At 50.1% G+C, this 20,569-nt stretch overlaps 2 protein-coding genes and 1 long non-coding RNA gene across 4 annotated transcripts; all 3 read right to left on the minus strand.

Moving 5' to 3' along the window:
* Positions 1-1,411: 1,411 nt before the first annotated feature.
* Positions 1,412-6,190, minus strand: LOC144577221 (golgin subfamily A member 2-like). Its single transcript, XM_078333163.1, has 8 exons — positions 6,167-6,190; positions 5,733-5,820; positions 4,833-4,909; positions 3,420-3,638; positions 3,227-3,329; positions 3,052-3,146; positions 2,847-2,954; positions 1,412-2,760 (listed from the first exon to the last, which is right to left on the minus strand). The coding sequence occupies exons 1-8, from the start codon at positions 6,188-6,190 to the stop codon at positions 2,746-2,748; spliced, it is 729 nt and encodes a 242-aa protein (XP_078189289.1). The 3' UTR covers positions 1,412-2,745.
* Positions 3,502-10,085, minus strand: LOC100387362 (golgin subfamily A member 8S). Of its 2 annotated transcripts, XM_078333787.1 has the most exons (8): positions 9,898-10,085; positions 8,136-8,255; positions 7,481-7,540; positions 7,226-7,303; positions 6,226-6,316; positions 6,012-6,119; positions 5,733-5,820; positions 3,502-3,638 (listed from the first exon to the last, which is right to left on the minus strand). In XM_078333787.1, the coding sequence occupies exons 1-5, from the start codon at positions 10,021-10,023 to the stop codon at positions 6,296-6,298; spliced, it is 405 nt and encodes a 134-aa protein (XP_078189913.1). In that variant the 5' UTR covers positions 10,024-10,085; the 3' UTR covers positions 3,502-3,638; positions 5,733-5,820; positions 6,012-6,119; positions 6,226-6,295. The 2 variants fall into 2 exon arrangements, with proteins under 2 accessions (XP_078189913.1, XP_035117830.3); XM_035261939.3 differs by lacking the exon at positions 3,502-3,638 and having other exon boundaries at positions 5,731-5,820; positions 6,051-6,119.
* A 10,012-nt stretch (positions 10,086-20,097) lies between these two features.
* On the minus strand, positions 20,098-20,569 carry LOC144577307 (uncharacterized). The gene is made up of 2 exons (XR_013520840.1): positions 20,470-20,569; positions 20,098-20,219 (listed from the first exon to the last, which is right to left on the minus strand). It is a non-coding gene; the product is annotated as an uncharacterized LOC144577307 (long non-coding RNA).

Consider the following 20,569-nt stretch of genomic DNA (forward strand, 5'->3'; position numbering starts at 1 on the left):
AAGCTTTGGACTGGAATTGGCATTTCTTCACTTTTCCTTCTTCCTGTTTCTTCTAAACTGCAATATTCATATTTTTAAATGTTTTAAATAATTTCAGAACATTAAGAGAGCAGTTATTTTTTGAATAGTTATTTTAAAATAACTCTTTAAGATAAAGTTTTAGAGAAACTATATTGTGGACAGGATAGGACTGATTTACATTTTCAAATTTTCTAAAAATCAGCTTTGGTTTTAGAACTGAGTTTTATTCATTTCTGGAAAACCTATCAGGTTTAATAAAATCCTTTAAAAATGATTATCATATATTGCAATCTTTAAACAGGTATTTTGATTCTTCTTACAGAAATTCAAATTTGGTCAGTTGAACACACATTTTAAAATTCTGTGTTTTTGATGAACGCTAACCTGATGTTGCCTTCTAAGCCAATTGAAAGCTGCCTTCTACTGAATGAGGAAGAGAACAGACACTTGGCTGAATGAAGTGGTCTAACGTTTCTCCTTGATCATTCTGAAACTGGGTTTATCTGATACATTGATAAATCCCTACAATTTGGAAGAGTCAGTTCAAATCACCAGGACCCAATATTTGCACTCTTTCAGGGAATGCAGGCAAATGTGTTATTCCATCTGTCAAATTGTATGAGTGCTCTCCTATTAATGTCATATTTATGAAAGTATCATGAGGATGCCAAATGCTAAACGTGGAGACGGTCAGTAACTAGGAATCTCCCCTTCAGGGAGCACACATGCATGTCTCCCTCCATCCTAACAATGGGAGGTATTTTGGTACACGAACATTAGAACTTCATGAAGTTTCAACTGTTGATCCTGTCCCAAGCATCATAAAGTTATGATTTATGCAATGTCTGACTGAAAGAATTCATTCATAATGTAGAGACACATTAACATAAATCTTGCACAGAATATGCCTCTAACTGAGACTGAAAGGTACAGTTATTCCATTCTTGGTAAAGAACTTGGTGAGGAAATACAACTGGGATTGTATACACGCTTTTTCTGATAGTACTTTGCCATTCACAAACAGTAGATGGCACAGCAGTCTATAAACATTTTAACTTGCATAAACTAGATTTTCAAATACACTATAATTCTGTCTACTGAAACTCCTTTTTGTTTCAGCCAAGTACTCTTGCATTTATTAGTTTATAATAATGTTTGTGATTTTTTCTAAAGTCCTTTCTATTCAAGAAAAATAAGGCAATTCCTATGTCAGAGTAACCAAGGTGGTTGAAGAATAGGTATTAGCCAGAGAAGTCTGGATGGTCAAATCAATCTTCTAGCCTCAAGGAAGCTCCATGAGCACACAGGAATGCTACGTCACATGGCTTTCCTGCACTCTAATTCATTCTTGACTAGAACCTGTATACCTGTTTCAGGGACATTTAAACTCTTTTTTTTTTTTTTTTAAAGACCAGATTTCACCATGTTGGTCAGGCTGATCTTGACCTCCCAACCTCAGGTGATCCACCCGCCTCTGCCTCCAAAGTGCTTGGGTTACAGGTGGGAGCCACCGTGCCCAGCCGGACATTTAAACCCTTAAAGGATTTCTTATGATCTCTACTAATACATTAAGAAGAATGCAAACCAGTGCCCTTTTGTGTACTGAGACTTAGAGTCATGTGATTAAAACAGGTAACATGAGCTCTGACTTTACAATGTATTACAGACATAAATGCTCTAAGCTAGGAAAGGTTTTCCACATCCACCATCAAAGATGGGAGCCTTTTATTCCTCAGAAATCATCTCTTTTTAGGTCATAAAAAAGAGTACAGCTGCTGCAGCTCATGATGCAGTGTCTTCATGAGCCCAGAGCACAGAAAAACCCTAAAAGAACTACCATAGCGCAGCGCTCATTCTTGGCACGGGAACCAATGAACTACTCTATTCTGCACATACCAGCCAGAGCAGGCCGCTTTCCTCTTCTGTGAGATTTTAAAAGCTCCCCAAAATGTTATTACTCCCATTTGCAATACACAGAACATGGAAGAAAGGCTGTTTCCGGTTCTCGGCCTTTCAACAACTCTAAATGTCAGTACTCACAGTAGCACCTTACAAAGTAATAAACAGTGTGCACGTGAGGGCAAAGCACATATTGAGCTAATTAAGAGCTCACTGTAATTAGGATTTGATCAAATATCATAGCAGAACATAAGCAAATTGTATCTGAATTCCGTAATGAATACATATGCTGCAATAACATTAAATAACCATGGCAGCCTATTCCAAACTAGCGAGAATAGTTTTGTGCCAATAGTGGGTCTTTGTGTGTTTGAACTCCCACCACGTAAGGGCAAACTCGATAGGCATGCTAATGACCTACGATTATCAAATTTAAAATCAAAAATTCTAAAAAATGCCAGAGTGAACATCAGTGAAAGCCACACGAAGACCCACTCTCCTTTAACTTTTTACAAATAAACTGTAGATTAGAAACACAAATCATCATAAGTAACTCTAACATTCAAATGAAGTAAACGTGTAGAAGACTAACCCTATAACTTTGTTCGTTTGTAAATTTCTTGGCCAGCTCTTAGCTGATCGTGATGTTTACCCGCTCCTTCGCCCACAGCCTGGTAAAAGCATGGCATGGAGGGACTGCTGCCCAAGGGTCAGTGTTGCTGGCTGTCCCACAGCTCACAAAGCCATGTGCCACCTGCTGTGCAGTGGGGTTGTGGTGTAGCCTCCCTCCTGCAGGCTCCAGGCTGTCGCTGTCATCGTCCAGGCTCACCTCAAAAAATTCTTTGGAGACAGGGAGGTGGGGATCTGAGCGCAGTGCCAGCCTTCGCTGCTCCTGCCTGCCCACCCCACCTGAGGGCTCTACTCACCATCCTTGTCAGCAGCACCAAGCTCCTGGGGGGCTTGTTAGCAGGGTTCTGGGGCTCCTGGTCTATCATAAGCTGAAACACTGGCTCCAGCCTATCCAGCAGCTTCACCTGGAGGAAGGGGTGCTCAGCTGCCACGCTGGTGCTGGCACCCATGCTCCTGCCAACCCCATCCCCCTCAGCCCCGAAGAAATGTTGCATGCCTTACCCTTGTTCCCTCCTCCTCTTGGGTAACGTCCTCCTTCTCCTGGTGCTGGGAGTTTGGTGCTGCCCTCTGACCCTCAGGTCGTTTGATGGGCTTTCCTGTGGGAGGACAGGCTCAGACACTGGGGCCCCTCCCACCACCCTGCAGCTCCCCCTGCCCTGCCTGGCCTCCTGCTCACTTATCATGTCTCTCTCTCCAGAGAGCTGGATAAATCCAAGTTCTAGTTTTTCCACCCACTCCTTCAGGTCCAAATTCTCCTTTACAATGTCCATGAAGTCTCTCTGGAGCCAAAATAATGGGGTCACATCTTGGTGGCGACCTGCCCCCTTCCCCACCCTCACCCTTCTTGGCCCTTTCCAGGACTCACTCACCTGCAGCTTGTTGATGACCCCCTGCAGGGCCCGCTGGGTCTCCCCACACCCAGACTCACTCCCAGTCCCTGTGGCTGCGGCCGCTGCCTCTGGCTCCTTCAGGGCCGAGGCCCCCAGCTGAGCCTGGTGCTGGCAGCACACCTGTTGTTTCTGGAGCTGCTCACAGAGCCGTGCCTGCTCCTCCTGGGCACTGGCTTTAGCAGCGTTCAGAAATGGCACCTGAAGGCAAGAGGTGAGGGTTCTTGTAGAGGCATACACAGGACAGATGAGGCAGGGAGGTGGAGCACAGCCCCTTCCCTTGGGGCCTCAGAGGGTGCACCTGTCAGTCACGAAGGTGTCTGACCACCGGCTCCCGGAAGGGATGAGGGTCCAGAGGAATCAGAAGGCAGGGAAACCAAGAGCATAAGGGGGTCTGGGAGGGACCACAGAGGAAGGTGGCCTGCCCAGGCACCTGGTCCCTGGCTCCAGCCTAAGAGACTGCCTCCCTTGCCTAGAACCCTGTGTCTCCTTCCAAAGCCTCAAATCTCACATCCTTCTTTCCACCATTTAAACTGTAGGCCACAGACTGCTGGAAAAGCAGAGGGAGCCAATCACCATCTGCCAAGTGTGCTACATGCCTAACGCTTTCTACGAATCATCTCATTTAATCCTCAGCACCCAAAGGAAAATGCTAACTTCCTTTGGAAGTTAAAGAAACAGAGACTTGGGCCAGACTTGGGATTATGGGCTCAAGCCTGTAATCCCAGCACTTTGGGAGGCTGAGTCAGGTGGATCACGAGGTCAAGAGATCGAGACCATCCTGGTCAACATGGTGAAACCCCGTCTCTACTAAAAATACAAAAAATTAGCTGGGCATGGTGGCACGTGCCTGTAATCCCAGCTATTCAGGAGGCTGAGGCAGGAGAATTGGCTGAACCCAGGAGGCGGAGGTTGCAGTGAGCTGAGTTTGTGCCATTGCACTCCAGCCTGGGTAGCAAGAGCAAAACTCCGTCTCAAAAAAAAAAAAAAAACGAAACAGAGACTTAGAGATGCAAAGTAGTCGAATGGTGACCAGTGGAATCAAGGCCAGAATCCAGTTTGGATCTAAGGAGACTTTAGTGTTGTTTTGTGACAGAGTGTCACTCTGTGGCCCAGGCTGGAGAGTCGTGGTGCAAACTCAGTTCACCACAACCTCCACCTCCCAGGCTCAAGCGATGCTCACGCCTCAGCCCCCTGAGTAGCTGGGATTACTGGTGTGCGCCACCATGCCCAGCTTTGTTGTGGTGGTGGTGGTTGTAATTTTAGTAGAGATGAGGCTTCGCCATGTTGGCCAGGCTGGTCTCAAACTCCTGCCTCAGCCTCCCAAAGTGCTGGGATTACAGGTGTGAGCCACCGCACCCAGCATAAAGAGCCTCTCACACCACTGTCTCTTGCCCTATGACTGGGGGTCTCCATGCCTCGAGCTGGGATGATGATGTCCAGACCTGGGAGGAGCCCAGGGCTACCCACCTCTAAAAGTCAGAGGGCGGGAAGCAAGAAACAGTTCCAGGATTGCCCTGAAGGGTGTGGGATCACCTGCCCCCAGGGTGGAGCTGCCTGTGGCCTTTCACCTCCCCTCCCCAGAGGCCGGTGCCTGCCTCCCAGACCTCCTGGATGGGGCCAAGGTTACAGTCTCCTATTCACCAATCTTCTCCTGCAGCTCCTTTCCTTCCTGCTCCCAAATGCAGTGCACTCCTGTTCTAATTGTTCTGGACAGAGAGAAGCAATCAGCGGCCACCCACTGCAGCTGGAGAGCCCAGAACTTGGTTTCTGCCTCCCATTTCACTGGGAAGGGTGGAGGCAGGTTAGAAAAATTGTCTCCTTTCTCCCACAGCCATCAGAGCAGGGCTCTGACTCACAGGGGCCTTTAGAAGCCCCATTTCAAGGGAAGGCTACACTCTCACGTTTTACAGGTGGGAAAACAAAGGCCTGGAGGGTAAGGGCCTCTGGATTCTCAAAAAAATTAAAAAAAAAAAAAACTCTTCTGGGTGCACAGCTCCTCTAAAGCTCCCCAAACCTGGCCTCACTAATGATTCCTCACACCCAAATGGTAGCCAGTCTTCCAAGCCACTTTCAGATAGAGAGCACTGTGGTGGCTGACCATGGGCACCCTCCCTCTTTCTGATGGGGACACTGAGGCCCATGGAGATGACAAGACATGCCATCTCCCAGCATAGACCTCTCTCCCTCTGCCTCAAAGCCCTTCCAGCCACCCACCTCCCTGGGGCACTCTAAGCCACCCCCACAGCCCTCTGATGCCAGTCCTGCTCCCGGGTCACGCCAGCCCCATCTTACCCAGAAGGTTTTGTAGGTGGGCAAGGCTCCCCTTCAGCTTCTCGATTTTCATTGCATCTTGACTTTTCTCCATTTTGAATATTTCAATCTGCCCAAAGAACAGCGGGAAAGGGCCCTGGAGAAGGGCTGGTGGCTGGACAGGCTACCATCTCCCTCTCCGCCCCCAGCTCCACACAGCCCAGTCCTGTGACCACCCCTGGCTGGACTAGTCTCATTTTACAGATGCCCAGAAAGATCCAGTGACCTATCTAAGGTGGGGGCTGAAGGGTCAGCTCTCACTTCTCCTGCCATTGTGAGGATTTTCTGCTGCCACTGCACCTTCTGTGTTTTGAGTTGTTGAGCGTAAGCGTCTCTTTCTGGCTGAGCTTTCTTAAGACACTCCGTCACCTGCAGGAATGGACCCAGAAGTTAGGAAGGGCTGTCACTGTCCTCACCTGCTCCTGGCCACCTGGGGTCATCTTCCTTCCACATCCCTCCCTCTGCATAGTCTCACCTCTGCCACCTGCGCTTTTAGCAGTTCCCGCTCCTGTAGAAACTGCTGTACCTGCTGCTCAAGGACTGCTTCACGGCGGGCGGCTCGAGGGCTGCACGGGGAAAAGCGAGAAGCTTCAATCTGGAGAGCCTGGGCCATTCCACACAGCGCCCCTTAAAAGGGCTAGGGCTGGGCTTAATACACAACTCGGTCAGTAAAGATCAAGTCACGTCCCATCCCGTGGTCTGGATTTTAAAAGAACTCAGTAAAGTTGGAAGGCACAGGGAAAGAGGCCACAATTACAGCTGGCTAACAGAGGCCCAGAGAGGTCACATCATATCCTATTGTTATTCCTGTCGTTACTACCGCTGTTGGAACCTTTATTGAGTGCGTCACCAGGTAGCCTGCGAACAGTCCCAGTTAACCTCACAACCACCATGAGGGGCGGTTACTACCATTACATTGTGTAGATGGAAAACATGGAGTATTAGAGGTTAGGTGGTTGCCTAAGATCACTTAGACAGAGCTGGATTTGAACACCCAGGTCCATCTGATTCTCTAAGTCCATTTATTTTCCTGCTGGGTGTGAGGGCACAGGCAGGAAGGGGGAAATGAATCTTTTGCTCACTTTTGGAAAGGATGATTCATTCACATAGTCAAAAACTGAGAAGGTACAGAAGGGAAGTATCTCCCAGCCACCTGTGCTCTCACCTGAGTTTTTTACAAATCCTTGCAGACATGTTTTATGTATATTATCATAATATGTACACACACACACACACACGTTTCCTCTCTCTACACAAATCATAACATACTAGAGGTACTCTTCTGTACTCAGTTCCCCACCTAGGACTTGGCCAAGGCCACAGCCAAGTAAGGGCAGGGCGGGCATTTGCCCTCTGAGCTCTGCATCCAGTGCTGACTCCCCATAGCACCCTTCAACTCACCCACAGTAGCCCCAAGGGGAAACTGGAGCCCAGGATTGGCAGCATGGAATCAGGGGACCCCACTGGACTCTTACTAATAAGTCGATGGTGTTATTCAGTTCACTGGTTGTGACTGAGCTCGAGTCCAGGGCTATTTGTATTTGGTGTGCGCTCTGAGGTACATGTGGAGAGGAGTTGGAGGAGGACTGGGGTAGAGGTAGAGAGAACAATCATTACGGTTGGGGTGTGTGGGGCTGTCTCGGCTGGCAGAGGGGCACCAGCCACCACTGTGGGAGGAGGGTGGAGGGCTGGCCTGCAGGGTCACTGTACCTCAGCTCAGGGCCTCTTACCTCTGGATCTTTCATGGTGGCACACGGTGCAGGGCCCTCCTTGTGACCACCTGCTGCTGACTACAAGAGATGAGAGTGCACATGGAGATGTTCTGTCCCCCTCAGTGTCCAAGCCTCTGACTTCCTTTCTTCCCATCAGCTGGCAGCATTTTCTGTTCTGCCTCCCTAGGACCCTTTGTCCCATAACTCCTTTGTGACAGCTTCTCTCATTGTTGTTTTCTCCCACCATCCCACCCTGGGGCCCTTTCAGTGACTCTTAAAGGGACAGCCTGACAGCAAATGGCTGTTCTCATTGGGCTGGCTTCCCCTTGAGACTGGGGGTGAGGAAAACCAAACAGCAAGGACCATTTCCTGGGTGTCCTGGGTGTTTACAGCAGGCCATGTACTAGGGATTAACAAAACAACAGCAATAACGAATCTCATTTCACCCTCACAAATGGAAGTCAGACAATATCACCTCTATTTCACAGATGTGAAAGGAGAGACCCAAAAAGCTCAAGGAACTTGCCCTAAATCCTATCCCTAGCAGATGGAGAGGCGGGATTCAAACCCAGAATTCCTCAGCAGTACCCAGAAGTTCTTCCACAACCTTAACAATTACCCTCTACTGCCCCTTGGGCCCCTTTTCCCCAGAAGCCTGGCCGCCAAGACTCACATGGCATGGTGACTGGCAACCATCAGAAGCGGATGTCTCACGGCTACTGTTGTTTCTTTTCTTTCTTCTTCTCACTCGAGATGGAGCAGCAGGGCTGTTTCTTTGTTGAAATTCTTTTAACTGTGGGAAAAAGAGCAGTAATGCCCATGAGAACTACAAACCCCTACAGTCACAACCTACTTTACAGTTTTTACAAAATACTGTTATACACCCTCTGATTTAATGCCACCAACAACTCTATACTGTGTTGTCACAATCACTTAGTGACTGAGAGGGATTGATGTCATGACAAAAAAAAAAAAAAAAAGAAGAGAGAAAGTAATACTAGAACTTAAACTCATTCCTCTGACTCCAAGCTCCAGGGTTTTGCCACGAATCAGCAACTGCCAGAGACCAAAACCACAGGCAGAGGTAGAAAAATCAACGTGAAGTAGGCAGGAACTGTAAGCTGTGTGGTTTAGCATCATAAAGCCTCACACGTCTGTTAGTGTTAAGAAGAGCACCAGTACCTCTCACACTTTTATATCAATGTGTCCTCATGGCAGAAGGCAGCCTTTCTGTTAAATCTGGGAATTCATCAGAAGGAGGACAACCCAAGTCTTATTGAGAGAGGTCTGGTATACTCTTAGAAGCCTATGTGACTGTCATCCCTAAGTACATTAATGCTTTTGCTCTCTCTAGAGACTCAAGGGAAACTGATGCTTCAGAAAGATGTCCCATGTTTATCCCGTGGCATTCAAAGTAGCCTGAGTTGCAATGATTTGAGGAAGATTCAAGCTGTCAGTTTCAATTTCCCAAGATCTGTTCCAAGATGAGCAAATCTCACTCCAGAGGCCAGTGACTGAAGGGCAGTCTGGTCCCAAAACCATGGAGAATTTGAAGATGAGGTGGAGAACTCAGAAAGTAACGTCAAAGTCTCTCTGGAGAGTAGAAGCCTGAGAGAAAACCAAACCAAACCCATTCTCCCATTGCCACCCAGAGACACTGTCAATGTTTTGAGCTCACGAGGGAAGTGTAGGCTTTTCACACTGTCAAGGTCTATGTTAAAGGAGTGGGCAGCCTGAAACCTCTCGCTCCTAGGTCCCATAGTCCACATTCCCCAACCAGCTGGAAATTTGTGCTGGGACCAAATGCTATGAGAATGCTTAGGGGACTGGGCGGTAAGATCAAAGGCTGGTTTTGTAGCAGGAATGATGGCTCCTAGGGGGATGGTGTCATCACTACATTCCACTCCTCCTGGTGGGGGAGGGGACCACATCAAGGACATGCCTGAGTCACTGCTCCACGATGGGGGAGGGGGACGCATGGCTGGGATTCAGGTCCTTGGAGATGCCAGCCCAAAGAGCACTGGGAGGTTGTGCTGGGGGAGTAGGAGGGGAGGGCAGAGTCTGCAGCAGGGATTCCCAGGAGTCACCAGCCCAAAGTCACCCAGAAATGATTGGTGAGGGCGGGGGCTGGGAGACCCAGGTCCTTAGAGACATGAGCCCACAGAGCCCAGGGAGGTCAGACATGGAGCAGGAAAAGGTGAGGCCCAAGCAGGGAATGGGGAGCCTCAGGAGTTACACATCCAAAGTCACCCTGGGGTGATTGGCAAGGGCAGGGGCTGGGCTCCTTGCTGAAGGGGTGGAACTCACTGAAAAGACGTTGGTAGGGAGAGCCCAGAGGCACCGGGTTTAGGGGCCCGCCCAGTCTGGTGTGTCTCAGAAGTGTTATGGACGCTGGCAGCGGTCTTGCCGTCGGAGGGGATCTGTGTGCATGTTACCTTTTTCCTAGCCGAGGCTAATTTCATCTTGCGATTTTCTTCTGACATCACCATGGTGGGTGGGGGAGGGAGGTGGGGTTGGGGAGGGAGGTGGGGTTGGGGAGGGAGGTGGGGTTGGGGCCACATCAGCACAATTCAAGGGAGCACTGGTAAGCAGTTCCACTCCCCTACCAGGCAGCTGTGTGTCTGAGACAGAGGAGGCGTAACCAGGGCAGCATTAGAATGTAGAATAGGGGCGTGGCCTTCATGTTCCAATTCCATTGGTCAGTGAGAAAGATGAAAGAGAAAGGAGGTGTGGCCAGGCAGCTCCAGATGGACCTGTGGCATCCCAAGGAAAGCTGCCCCTGCAACTCCTGTCCTCGCCCACTCTGAGAGAGGGGAGGGGCCCCCCACTCTGAGAGAGGGGAGGGGCCCCCCACTCTGGGAGAGAGGAGGGGCGGGCTTTTGCTTTTCAACCTTTAAATGTACCAAAACATGCAGCCCTATGTTTGAAGAGGTGACCCTATGGGGAGATGACAGTGTGGGAAACAATCCTGCCTAGGCCGAGGCCTCATGGAGCCCAATGTTCCCTAGGGCTAGGAGAGCACTGGAGCACACCCTGACAACCATTGGAAACCTGAAATCCACACCTTCAGGAGATCAGGAAAGAGGTTCAGCCTCCAACGCACCTGTAGCCAGGTGAGACAGGCACATGTGGGCACCAAGCAGATCTCCTGCCTGACTTTCCTCTCCTGCCTCCTCCAAGCAGAGAAGTGACAGCTGCCTATCAGCCATTGCCTAGATTGAAGCCACTGAATCTGGGTCCCAACAGGCCTGGCCCAAGGCAGTCCTGTCTCTGGTGAGAACATGGTAGACTGATGTGATGTTCCCAAGTGACTCTATAAACCTTATCGTGGATAATCAAGGAAATGGGCAGGACCATCATGCTCAGCCAAGAACCTGGCAGGCACGAGGGAAACCAGGGGCAGACAAAAGTCAGTTTGGTTCCAGGCCTTGCCCTGGAAGGATGGTGGACTGGGGGCAGCCACAGTGTAGGGGAATGGATGGCCATGGACAACATGGCCAAGGCTGTCAGCTCCTGCAGCACCTGCGGAACATCTGCCCAGGCCTGGCTCTGCACTCACGCTTCTGCCTGGAGCCACAGGTGCCTGGACAGCAGCCTGAAGTACGGATGGTGGAAGGAAAGGCACTGTGGCCACATGTGGGCACCTAAGCATGGGAGAGAGGGGCATCCTGCCCCAAAGAGACCATACAGGCCAAGAACTTAAGTGGACATGATACCATCAAGAAACCCCCTTGTCCTGGGTCATATCAATTAAGTCAGAGCCTGTCCTGACCCTGAAGCTGCGGCTCAGTCTAGTTGAGACTCACAAAGAGGTTAGTGCAGGGCAGGGGGCCCGGCCCAGCCTGCGACATCCAGCAAAGCTGTGTGCTGGACAAGGATCTCTGAAGGTGAGTCCAGGACAAGGACAGCTGTGCCTGGGAAGAGAGTGGGGGAAATGCCCAGGGGGCAGGAGGCCTGAGGACCTTTAACTAGGTGGGATGCCAGGACAGCATGTACAGAAGAGAAGGTGACATGGCAGCAGCTGTCTGAAGCCAGGCTATAAACCTAGCGGCTGCTTTGTCTAGTTGAAACCATGCTGCTGCCCTGCCACCATCCTTCAAATGCCAGAGGCAGGGCTGGGAAGGCCCCCAGACCCCTCTTCAATCCTGCCTCAAGTAGGTTCTCATGCTTCCCCAGAAGGAAAGTGAAATTTTCTATGGGTCACAGCTGGCCAGGTTCTCTGTCACCTGGTAGAAGGGGCAGGGGAGCTGCAGCTGGGTGAGGAAGAACCCAGGTACCAGAGCTAGAAAGGCTTTGGGAAAGCCTTGAACAGGGCCAGGACCTGAGCTCTGCCTGGCTATGGTGACTCTGAGCCAGGCAACCCTACGATGGTCTCAGTCTGTCACTCTGTCTCATGGGGGATGTCGGCATTATTACCTTTGGACTCAAAGTAGGTAAGCCAGGGAAACGAGCATTCCCAGTGTGAAGCCCGGGCAGCCGAGGCCCTTGCCCTTCAGGTTACAGGCATCTGGGTCCTGGTCTAGATCCTCGCATGCCATCCAGAGACCCAACCCTAGGGACAATTCCTCCCAGCTGGTAGCAGTGTCTCGATTCTTGTACTCCCACCAAAAGCTCTGAAATGAGGAGGCCTGCGGGTGAGGGTAAGACTCTTCAGGAGAAGGTTCTCAGTGGCAGGGAAGGTTTGAGCTGGGCCTTAGGGTAGCCAAAGGGGCAGGTGATAGGCCCCCTCACAAAGCATGCCAGGGAACACAGGAAGGACACAGGTGTAGCGGTGGGAATGTTCTGGAAGATAGCAGGCAGCCTCCCACTCACTGATGGGACCGAGTGAGGTCAGGTCCACACGCCAGAAGCTGGATTCCACACACAGTGCACTTTGTTTCTTGTTTTAGAGACAGGGTCTTGCTCTGTTGCCTGGGCTGGAGTGCAGTGGTGCAGTCATAGCTAACTGCAGCCTTGACCTCCTGGGTTCATGCGGTCCTCCCACCTCAGCCTCCTGAGTAGCTGGGACTACAGGTGCATGCCACCATGCCCAATTGTATTATCTGTAGAGACAGGGTCTTGCTCTGTTGTGCAGGCTGCTCTCAAGTGATGTTTCCACCTCAGCCTCCCAAAACACTGGGATACTGGGACAAGCCAGCGCTCCTGGTTCTGCTGCTGTATTTTGGCTGCCTTGGTGCACAGGAGGTAAGAGCTGGGGGGCAGAATCTGCTCCTGGACCTTTCCCAGGTCTGCACCCAGACTGACCCCTGGGCTGCAGGAGGCAGGTGTGGAGAGAACGCAGCAAGCAGAGCCGGCCAGCCAGTGATGGAGACCCAGGCTGGGACTAGGAGACGGGGCTCCAACCCTCAGCCTAGCAGCCCTGCCAACCCCTTGAAATAAATAAATAAATGACCTAGTCTCAGGTATTCCTCTGGAGCAATGCAAAACTGACTGATACAGCCTCCACGCTTGGTGTCCACCAGACCTGACCGCTCAGGGAAGGGCTGCTCTTGACTCTGCCGTTAACATACAGACTACGACAGAGTTGTTCCCCTGCGCTGCCTCAGTTTACCTTTCTCAGCTGAGCAGAGTAGGGATAATTGCTTCTCATGTGGGCCACAGGACAAAACAAAGCCCTGAGTCCCATAGGAAGGTAGGTGGGCCGTGTCCAAGGGAAGACATAACTGGGGAAATATTTTATGTCCTCGGGGTGGCAGAGGGATATGGAGAAGATGCCTCTTTTGTGGGCAAAAGAGAAGGGAAGATAAACAGAGAGGTGCTGGACACCTGTCTCACCCTGACCTCCCCCACCCCACCCCAGGCCCATTCCCACATAGCCCCCAGCTCAGGAGGCACCGTTCTCCTTAGGGTCAGTGGGACTTCCAGGCTAAGCTGGGGAAGCTGACAGTCCGGATTCATCAGGGGCAGACGTAGTGTAAGTGATGTGCTGGACGGAAGTGGAGAGGGGACACGGGAGCCATGGTGTCAGTTCTGGGGCCGCCAACATGATAACTGCCCTGGTGATGGGCAGACCACGCTGCTCCACCCTGCCAGATGTGGCCTCTAATTCTAAGGCATCTGAGTTCCAGGCCAGGACTAGAGCCACACTCCCCTTGGGGACAGGGGACACAGTCTACACAGACTTCGCCTGTGCTTTGGGCCAAGCCAGCAGCACAAATGAACAGGAGGGGCCCTCCTGGAGAGTAGGAATGGGCCTGGACTACTCAGACCTGCCTCTGTGACAGGTCGGTCCCAGCCTTCCAGTCAGACTCCTGAGAAGAAAGCTCAGTCAGCCGGTGGTGGTGGTGGTGGTGGTGGTGGTGGTCGTGGTGGTGGTGGTGGCATGGCCTGCAGGATCCCTGGAGTCTGTAGCCCCTCCCACCCAAGTGAGCTCCAGAAAAAAGATGCAGAAACAGCAGGTGCTTCTCCCAGCTGCCGGCTGCTTCCTGGTGTGGCCTCAGGGACCCCAGATGAGTCAAGATGGGGCTGCCAGCAGCTGGGGGCAGCGGGAAAGCTGGGTCCCCAGGATGGATGCCCAGCAGGGACATGCAGGTGTGGGGAGTGCTGGGTCCTCAGGGCTGAGCCCCTTCTGCCCAGGGGGCCTTGGTGAGAGGCCTGCTGCTGAGCTCTGCCAGAGGAGTCAGGGCCTGGTGGCAAGTAGCCTCTCTGCTTGCGAAGACAGTCCTGGGGTCATTACCCCTCTGCCCAGGGCTCAAGCATCCAGGCTGTGGAAGGGCCAGCATTCAGAAAGAAGGGCACTGTGGGTGTGGGCTCCCCAGCAGTCAGGGGCCTTGGTGGACAGAGCCCCCTAAAAGGGTGAAAACCCCCTTCTCACTCCACAGCAATGCTGTGAGAAGGAATTGTAGGGTTTTGTGGTGTGGACCCTCCCCACCTTCACCCTTGGGACACTCTGGGTTAAGTGCTGACTTTGGTCTCACCTCCCCGACATGCTCCTTGGGGCCTGCTGTGTCCCCACCCCCAACCCCAGGAGTCCCTCTCCTGGGCCTCAGCCCATGCAATACCCTTTGCCCTGGAGACTTCTTGAGGCCCCCACCTGGGACCCAGCCAGTAGACAGGAGGCCACCTGGGACCCTCGGGAGTCTCTGTGGGAGAGGTGGGAAAACTCTTAGGGGTGTGGGAGTGACCTTTGTCCTGCCAGTAGGAGGTGGAGAGCCCAGGATTCACTCCCTCAAGGGAGGCTGCTCCTCCATTCAAAACAGTTGCCAAAATGTAGGTGCCTCCTTCCCTGACCCATACTGAGGCAACCAGGCTCAAGGACAGGGCACGTGCCCAGGGAGCAGGCTCAGGTCATCCTGGAAAAGCAGCTCTGTTGATCCTCCCTGCCAAGCTCCAACCTCACTCAGCACCCAGGCCAGGGTCCCGGAGAAGAGCCCACCACTGCCGCACCACCCCTGCCTTTGGCAGTGGGAAAGGAAGAGCTGTGTCTCCGTTCCCGCTTTCACCTTCCAGAGACCTCGGGATGGCCGATGGGAAAGACCAGGAAGAGCCCAATTCCTGCCCAATTGTGGCCAGCATCTGGATGCTCCCGGAGGGCTGGATCTGCGAGTGTTCTTCCACCTCCCACCTTCCCTACCTGAGGCTCGGGGCTCTCCAGACGCTACAACCCAACCTGGGGCAGCCCAAAGTCTCCAGTGGAGGGGAAGGTGAACGGACCGTCTCTATCCCCTTTCTCCTAACCCCCCTCAGCCTGACTCTGGTGCCTGGGGCCTCCAGCTGACTTGGCTTTGAGGCCAAGCCCCTCCCGGCGGCGCTGAGAAGCACGTGCATCCAGCAGGCTGACACACAGGCCGCCGCCACGCATGCAAACCCACGCCTGCACGCCCGTGCATGGCCCACATCTGCACACACGCCATTCCAGAACTGCGCTCTCCCTTCGCTCGGGCCCCGGCACACGTGTGCACGCAGGAAAGCCCGCGCACCCAGCCAGCCCCACACGGACGCCTGCAGAACGGTGTGAGGTCCCGGAGCAGGGGCAGCCTCCGCCTCAGGACGATCCCGCCAACCTGGGCTATGGCCGGAGGGTGAGTCAAGACCTCGGCCTTTCGAAGTGCTGGGTTACAGGCCTGCGCCATTGTGCCCCTCCCTCCCTCCCCCTCTTCCCCCTCCTCCTCCTCTTCCCCTCCTCCCCCTCCTCCCTCCTCCCCCTCCTCCTCCTCTTCCCTTTCTTTTCTTTCCTTCCTTCCTTCCTTCCCTCCCTCCCTCCCTCCTCCTCCTCCTCCTCCTCCTCCTCCTTCTTCCTTCTTCCTTCTTCGTCTTTTTCTTTCTTCTTTTTTTTTAAGATAAGGTCTCTCTGTTACCCAGGCGTGAGTGCAATGGCGTGGGCAGGGCTTGCTGCAGCCTCAACCTCCTGGGCTCAAGCGATCCTCCCAAACTCAGCCTCTTGAATAGCTGGAACCACAGGTACACACCACCCTGCCTGGTGAATTTTTGGTGTTTTTGGTAGAGATGGGGTTTTGCCATGTGCTCAGTCTGGTCTTGAACTCTGGAATTCAAGTGATCTGCCCTCTTTGGCCTCCCAAAGTGCTGGGTTACAAGCGTGAGCCACTGTGCACAGACCGTTTTTGTTTCTTTCTGGTTTCTTTGGAGGGGGGATGAGGTCTCACTCTGTTACCCAGGGTAGAGTGCAGTGGCACTACAGCTTGCTGCAGCCTCGAGCTCCGGGAATCAAGTGATCCTCACCCCTCAGCCTCTTTAATGGCTGTGACAGCAGAGGCACACCACAAGCCTGGCCCTTTTTGTGTGTGTTTTTTGTAGAGATAGGGTTTGCCTTGTTACCCAGTCTGGTCCCAAACTCCTGAACTCAAGTGATCTGCTTATCTTGGCCTCTCAAAATGCTGAGTTACAGTCATGAGCCATTGTGCCCAGCCATTTCTTTCATTTCTTTTTAAAAATTTCTTTTTTTTTTTTTTATATTAAGTCTTGCTCTGTTTCTCAGGCTGGAGTGCAGTGGCACGATCACAGCTTCCTACAGATTCAACCCCCTGGGCTCAAACGATTCTCACATATCAGCTTCTGAAATAGGTGGGATCACAGGTGCACACCACCACACCTGGCTAATTTTTAATTTATGGTAGAGATGGGATTTTGCCATGTTGCCCAGTCTAGTCTCAAAGGCTTGAACTCAGGTGATCTGCCTACCTCAGCCTCCCAAAATGCTGGATTACAGGTCTGAGCCACTGTGCCTAGTCCTTTTTTCTTCTCTTTATTTTTAGATTATGTCTCACTCTGTTATCCAGGCTAACGTACAGTGGTGTGATCATGGTTGTTGTGGCCTCAACCTTCTAGGCTCAAATGATTCTCCCACCTCAGCCTCTTGAATAACTGGGACCACAGGTACACACACCCATGCCTGGATAATTTTTTGTAATTTTTGTGGTGATGGGGTTTTCCTTGTTGCCCAGTCTCATCTCGAACTCCTAAACTCAAGTGATCTGTCCAACTCATTCTCCCAGACTTCGGGATTACTGGCATGAGGCACTGTGCCCAACCAGTTTTTCCTCTTCCTCTTCTTCTTCTTTTTTTTTTTTTTTTTTTTTTGAGATTAGGACTCACTCTGTTACCCAGACTGCAGTGCAGCAGCGTGAATCTTCCTGGGCTCAAGTGATCCTCCCCCTCAGCCTCCTGAATACCTTGGACCACAGGTGCACTCCATCATTATCGGTAGAGTTGGGGTTTTGCCATGTTGCTCAGTCTGGGCTCCTAAAATGAAATTTTCATGGTGAAATCTAGACATGCAAATACACTGAACACACACACATTTTAGGAAAGGCGGGCAACAATGTTTGTATTAAATATAAGAGGATAGACCAGTGAGCAGATGAAAAAACGCTCAGTATTATTCGGCATCCAGGAAATGCAAATCAAAACCACCATGAAGACTGGGCAACATGGCAAAAACTCATCTCAACAAAAAATACAGAAATTAATCAGCCAAGATGATGTACACATGTAGTCCCATCTACTTGGAAGGCTGAGGTGGGAGGATCGCTTGAGCCTGGGAGGTGGAGGTTGTATGTAATGAGTTGAGATCGCCTACCTAATGTAGATGACAGGGTGATGGATGCAGCAAACCACCACCATGGCACGTGTATACCCATGTAACAAATCTGCACGATCTGCACATGGACCCCAGAGCTTAAAGTATAATAAATAAATTAAAAAAAAAAAGACAGATAAAGCAGGGCACACTGGCTCACATCTATAATCCCTGCATTTTAGGAGGCTGAGAGGGGAGGACTGCTTCAGGCTAGGAGTTCAAGACCAGCCTGGGTAACACAATGAGACCCTGTATCCACAAAAAATTAAGAAATTAGCCAGGTGTGGTGGCACATGCCTGTGATCCCAGCTACTCAGGGGGAGCTGAGGTGGGAAGATCACTTGAGCCTGAGAGGTCAAGGCTGCAGTGAGCTGTCATCATGCCGCTGCACTCCAGACTGAGCAACAAAGTGCACACCACCAGTTTTTCTACATCCCCACCGACACCTATTAATATTTTTAAAAGACAGATAATAACAGGTGTCGGTGGGGATGTAGAAAAACTGAAGCCTTCGTACACTGTTGATGGGAATGTAAAATGGTACAGCATGGCCGGGCGCGGTGGCTCATGCCTGTAATCCCAGCACTTTGGGAGGCCGAGGTGGGTTGATCACAAGGTCAAGAGATCGAGACCATCCTGGTCAACATGGTGAAACCCCGTCTCTACTAAAAATACAAAAAATTAGCTGGGCATGGTGGTGCGTGCCTGTAATCCCAGCTACTCAGGAGGCTGAGGCAGGAGAATTGCCTGAACCCAGGAGGCGGAGGTTGCAGTGAGCCGAGATTGCGCCATTGCACTCCAGCCTGGGTAACAAGAGCACAACTCCGTCTCAAAAAAAAAAAAAAAAAAAAAGGTACAGCAACTTTGGAAATAATCAGGCAGTTCCTCAAAATATGAAACACAGAGTTACCATAAGACGCAACATTTCTAATCCTAAGTATATACACAAAAGAAATGAAAACATACATCCATACAAATGCCTGTAAACCAGTATTCATTATAGCATTATTTAAAACAGTCAAAAAATAAAAACAATCCAGATGTCCATCAACTGATGGGAAAAAATATTTTTCCCATATAATTTCCATAAGTAAAATATTATTCAGCCATAAAAGGAAATAAAGTGCTGACACGTGCCCAATACGGATGAACTTTGTTTTCAAGGTTCTTGTGCTATCACTGGCATAGTGAAATTTTTTGTAAAAGTGAAAATAAGCCAGTCACGAAAGTTCATATTTTGTTTCTTTTATATGAAAGGTCCAGAATAGGTACATCCATTGACAAGGAAAACAGATGAGCAGTTGCCTAGGGCCTGGTGGACTTGGGAGGAATGAGGGGGTGACTCTAAAAGGATATGGAGTTTCTCCTGGGGGTTATAAAAATGCTTTTAAAATTGTGATGGTGCATAACTCTGTGAATACACTAAAAAGGACTTTAAATGGGTGAACTGGGTAGTATATAAATTATACCTCAATAAACCTGTTAGGAAAAGATTTATTCAGCATAGCTAAGAATAATAGTAACAACTTTGTTCTAAAATCTTAGAGTTAAGGGATTAAATGAAGCAGTATTCTGTAATGGGACATTAAGTAACTACTTTAATATTAGATTATCTAAAGGATTATATCTTTTTAAAAGATAATGGTTACCTTATTTTAAAGAACATTTTGTAATAATTTACTGCGAAATTATTTTTAATTGAATAAGTTATATAGGCTTATGCTTAAAAACCATTTTTTTAACAGTACAAGTTCAGAGATTACTTTGAAAAATAAGCCTCCCTAGGCTGGGTGCAGTGGCTTACTCCTGTAATCCCAGCACTATGGGAGGCCAAGATGGGCCGATCACTTGCCATCAGGAGTTCAAGACCAGCCTGGCCAACATGGGGAAATGCCATCTCCAAAAAAGAAAAAAAACTCAATTAGATTTTAAAAAGCAAACAATCTATACTAGTTTTCTGTTTGTTTTAGAGACAGGATCTTGTTCTGTTGCCCAAGCTGGAGAGCAGTGGTGTGATCATGGCTCACTGCAGCCTTGAACTCCTGGCCTCAAGCGATCTTTCCCCCTCTTATCCCCAAAATCCCACCAGTAGCTGGGATTATAGGTGCTGCCACCATGTCTGCTTCTTTTTTTTTTTGGTAGGGACTGAGTCTTACTATGTTGCCCAGACTGGTCTTGAACTCCCAGGCTCCAGTGATCCTCTCACCTTGGCCTCCCTGAGTGCTGGATTACAGGCATCAGCCACCATGCCCAGCTTGGTGATGTAGTTCATGAGTATTTATTATACTTTATAATTTACATGGTATGTATATTATTTTCCAGATCTTGAATCTTTTATATATATAAAAGTGTCTGGTCTGGCCAGATGCATCCTCATCCAGATGGTCATAGGTTCTTAAGAAATTATATATATAATTTTTAAGCAGGGTCTGGCTCTGTTGTGCAAACTGGGGTGCAGTGGCACGATCATAGCTCACTGCAGCCTACAAGTCCTGGATTCAAGTGATCCTCTTCCCTCAGCCTCCCAGGTAGTCAGGACTACAGGCACGCACTACAATTCCTGATTATTATTATTTTTTTTAACAGAGGCGGGATCTCATTTCTTTTTTATTTTTATTTATTTATTTATTTTGCCTAGGCTGGTCTTGAACTCCTGGCCTCAAATGATCCTCCCACTTCAGCCTTCCGAAGTGCTGGAATTACAGGACTGAGCCATGGAGCCTGGCCCGCAAGCATTGTATTGTAAAAGACAATGAAAAACACACAAAACAAAAATGATCAGAGAGAAGCTAGGTGGCGTCAAATGCCTCGGCAAAAAGGGGTTAGGGCTGCAGCGCTACAATCAGATGTAACTTACAGATACAACTAGCCCAGACAGCGTTAAACTTGTTAACTGAATGCTTGGTGGCCAGAAATCCATGTCAGGATAATTCATTTGAGCACAGACTAAAGGGTTTGGACTTGCACTTACAGTCCAAGTTTCTCAAACTTGCTGGGTTTTATGAATCCTCTGACACTCCTTAGTAATACAGATTTCCAGGTGGCTCCCTTATAGATCCCGATTCCGTGCT

This window comes from Callithrix jacchus, chromosome 8 (genome assembly GCF_049354715.1).
Source record: "Callithrix jacchus isolate 240 chromosome 8, calJac240_pri, whole genome shotgun sequence".
Classification (NCBI taxonomy): Eukaryota; Metazoa; Chordata; class Mammalia; order Primates; family Cebidae; genus Callithrix; species Callithrix jacchus.

Coding starts and splice junctions, on each gene's coding strand:
- LOC144577221 (XM_078333163.1), bottom strand. CDS start 6,190: ATGACCCCAGGTGGCCAGGAGCAG. Junction 3,330..3,419: donor GGGTCATCAACAAGCTGCAG/GTGAGTGAGTCC, acceptor TTTTGGCTCCAG/AGAGACTTCATGGACATTGT. Junction 2,955..3,051: donor AAGAGGAGGAGGGAACAAGG/GTAAGGCATGCA, acceptor CCCTTCCTCCAG/GTGAAGCTGCTGGATAGGCT.
- LOC100387362 (XM_078333787.1), bottom strand. CDS start 10,023: ATGTGGCCCCAACCCCACCTCCCTCCCCAACCCCACCTCCCTCCCCAA. Junction 8,256..9,897: donor TAGCCTCGGCTAGGAAAAAG/GTAACATGCACA, acceptor TTTTTCCCACAG/TTAAAAGAATTTCAACAAAG. Junction 6,317..7,225: donor ATAACACCATCGACTTATTA/GTAAGAGTCCAG, acceptor TTCCCCGTGCAG/CCCTCGAGCCGCCCGCCGTG.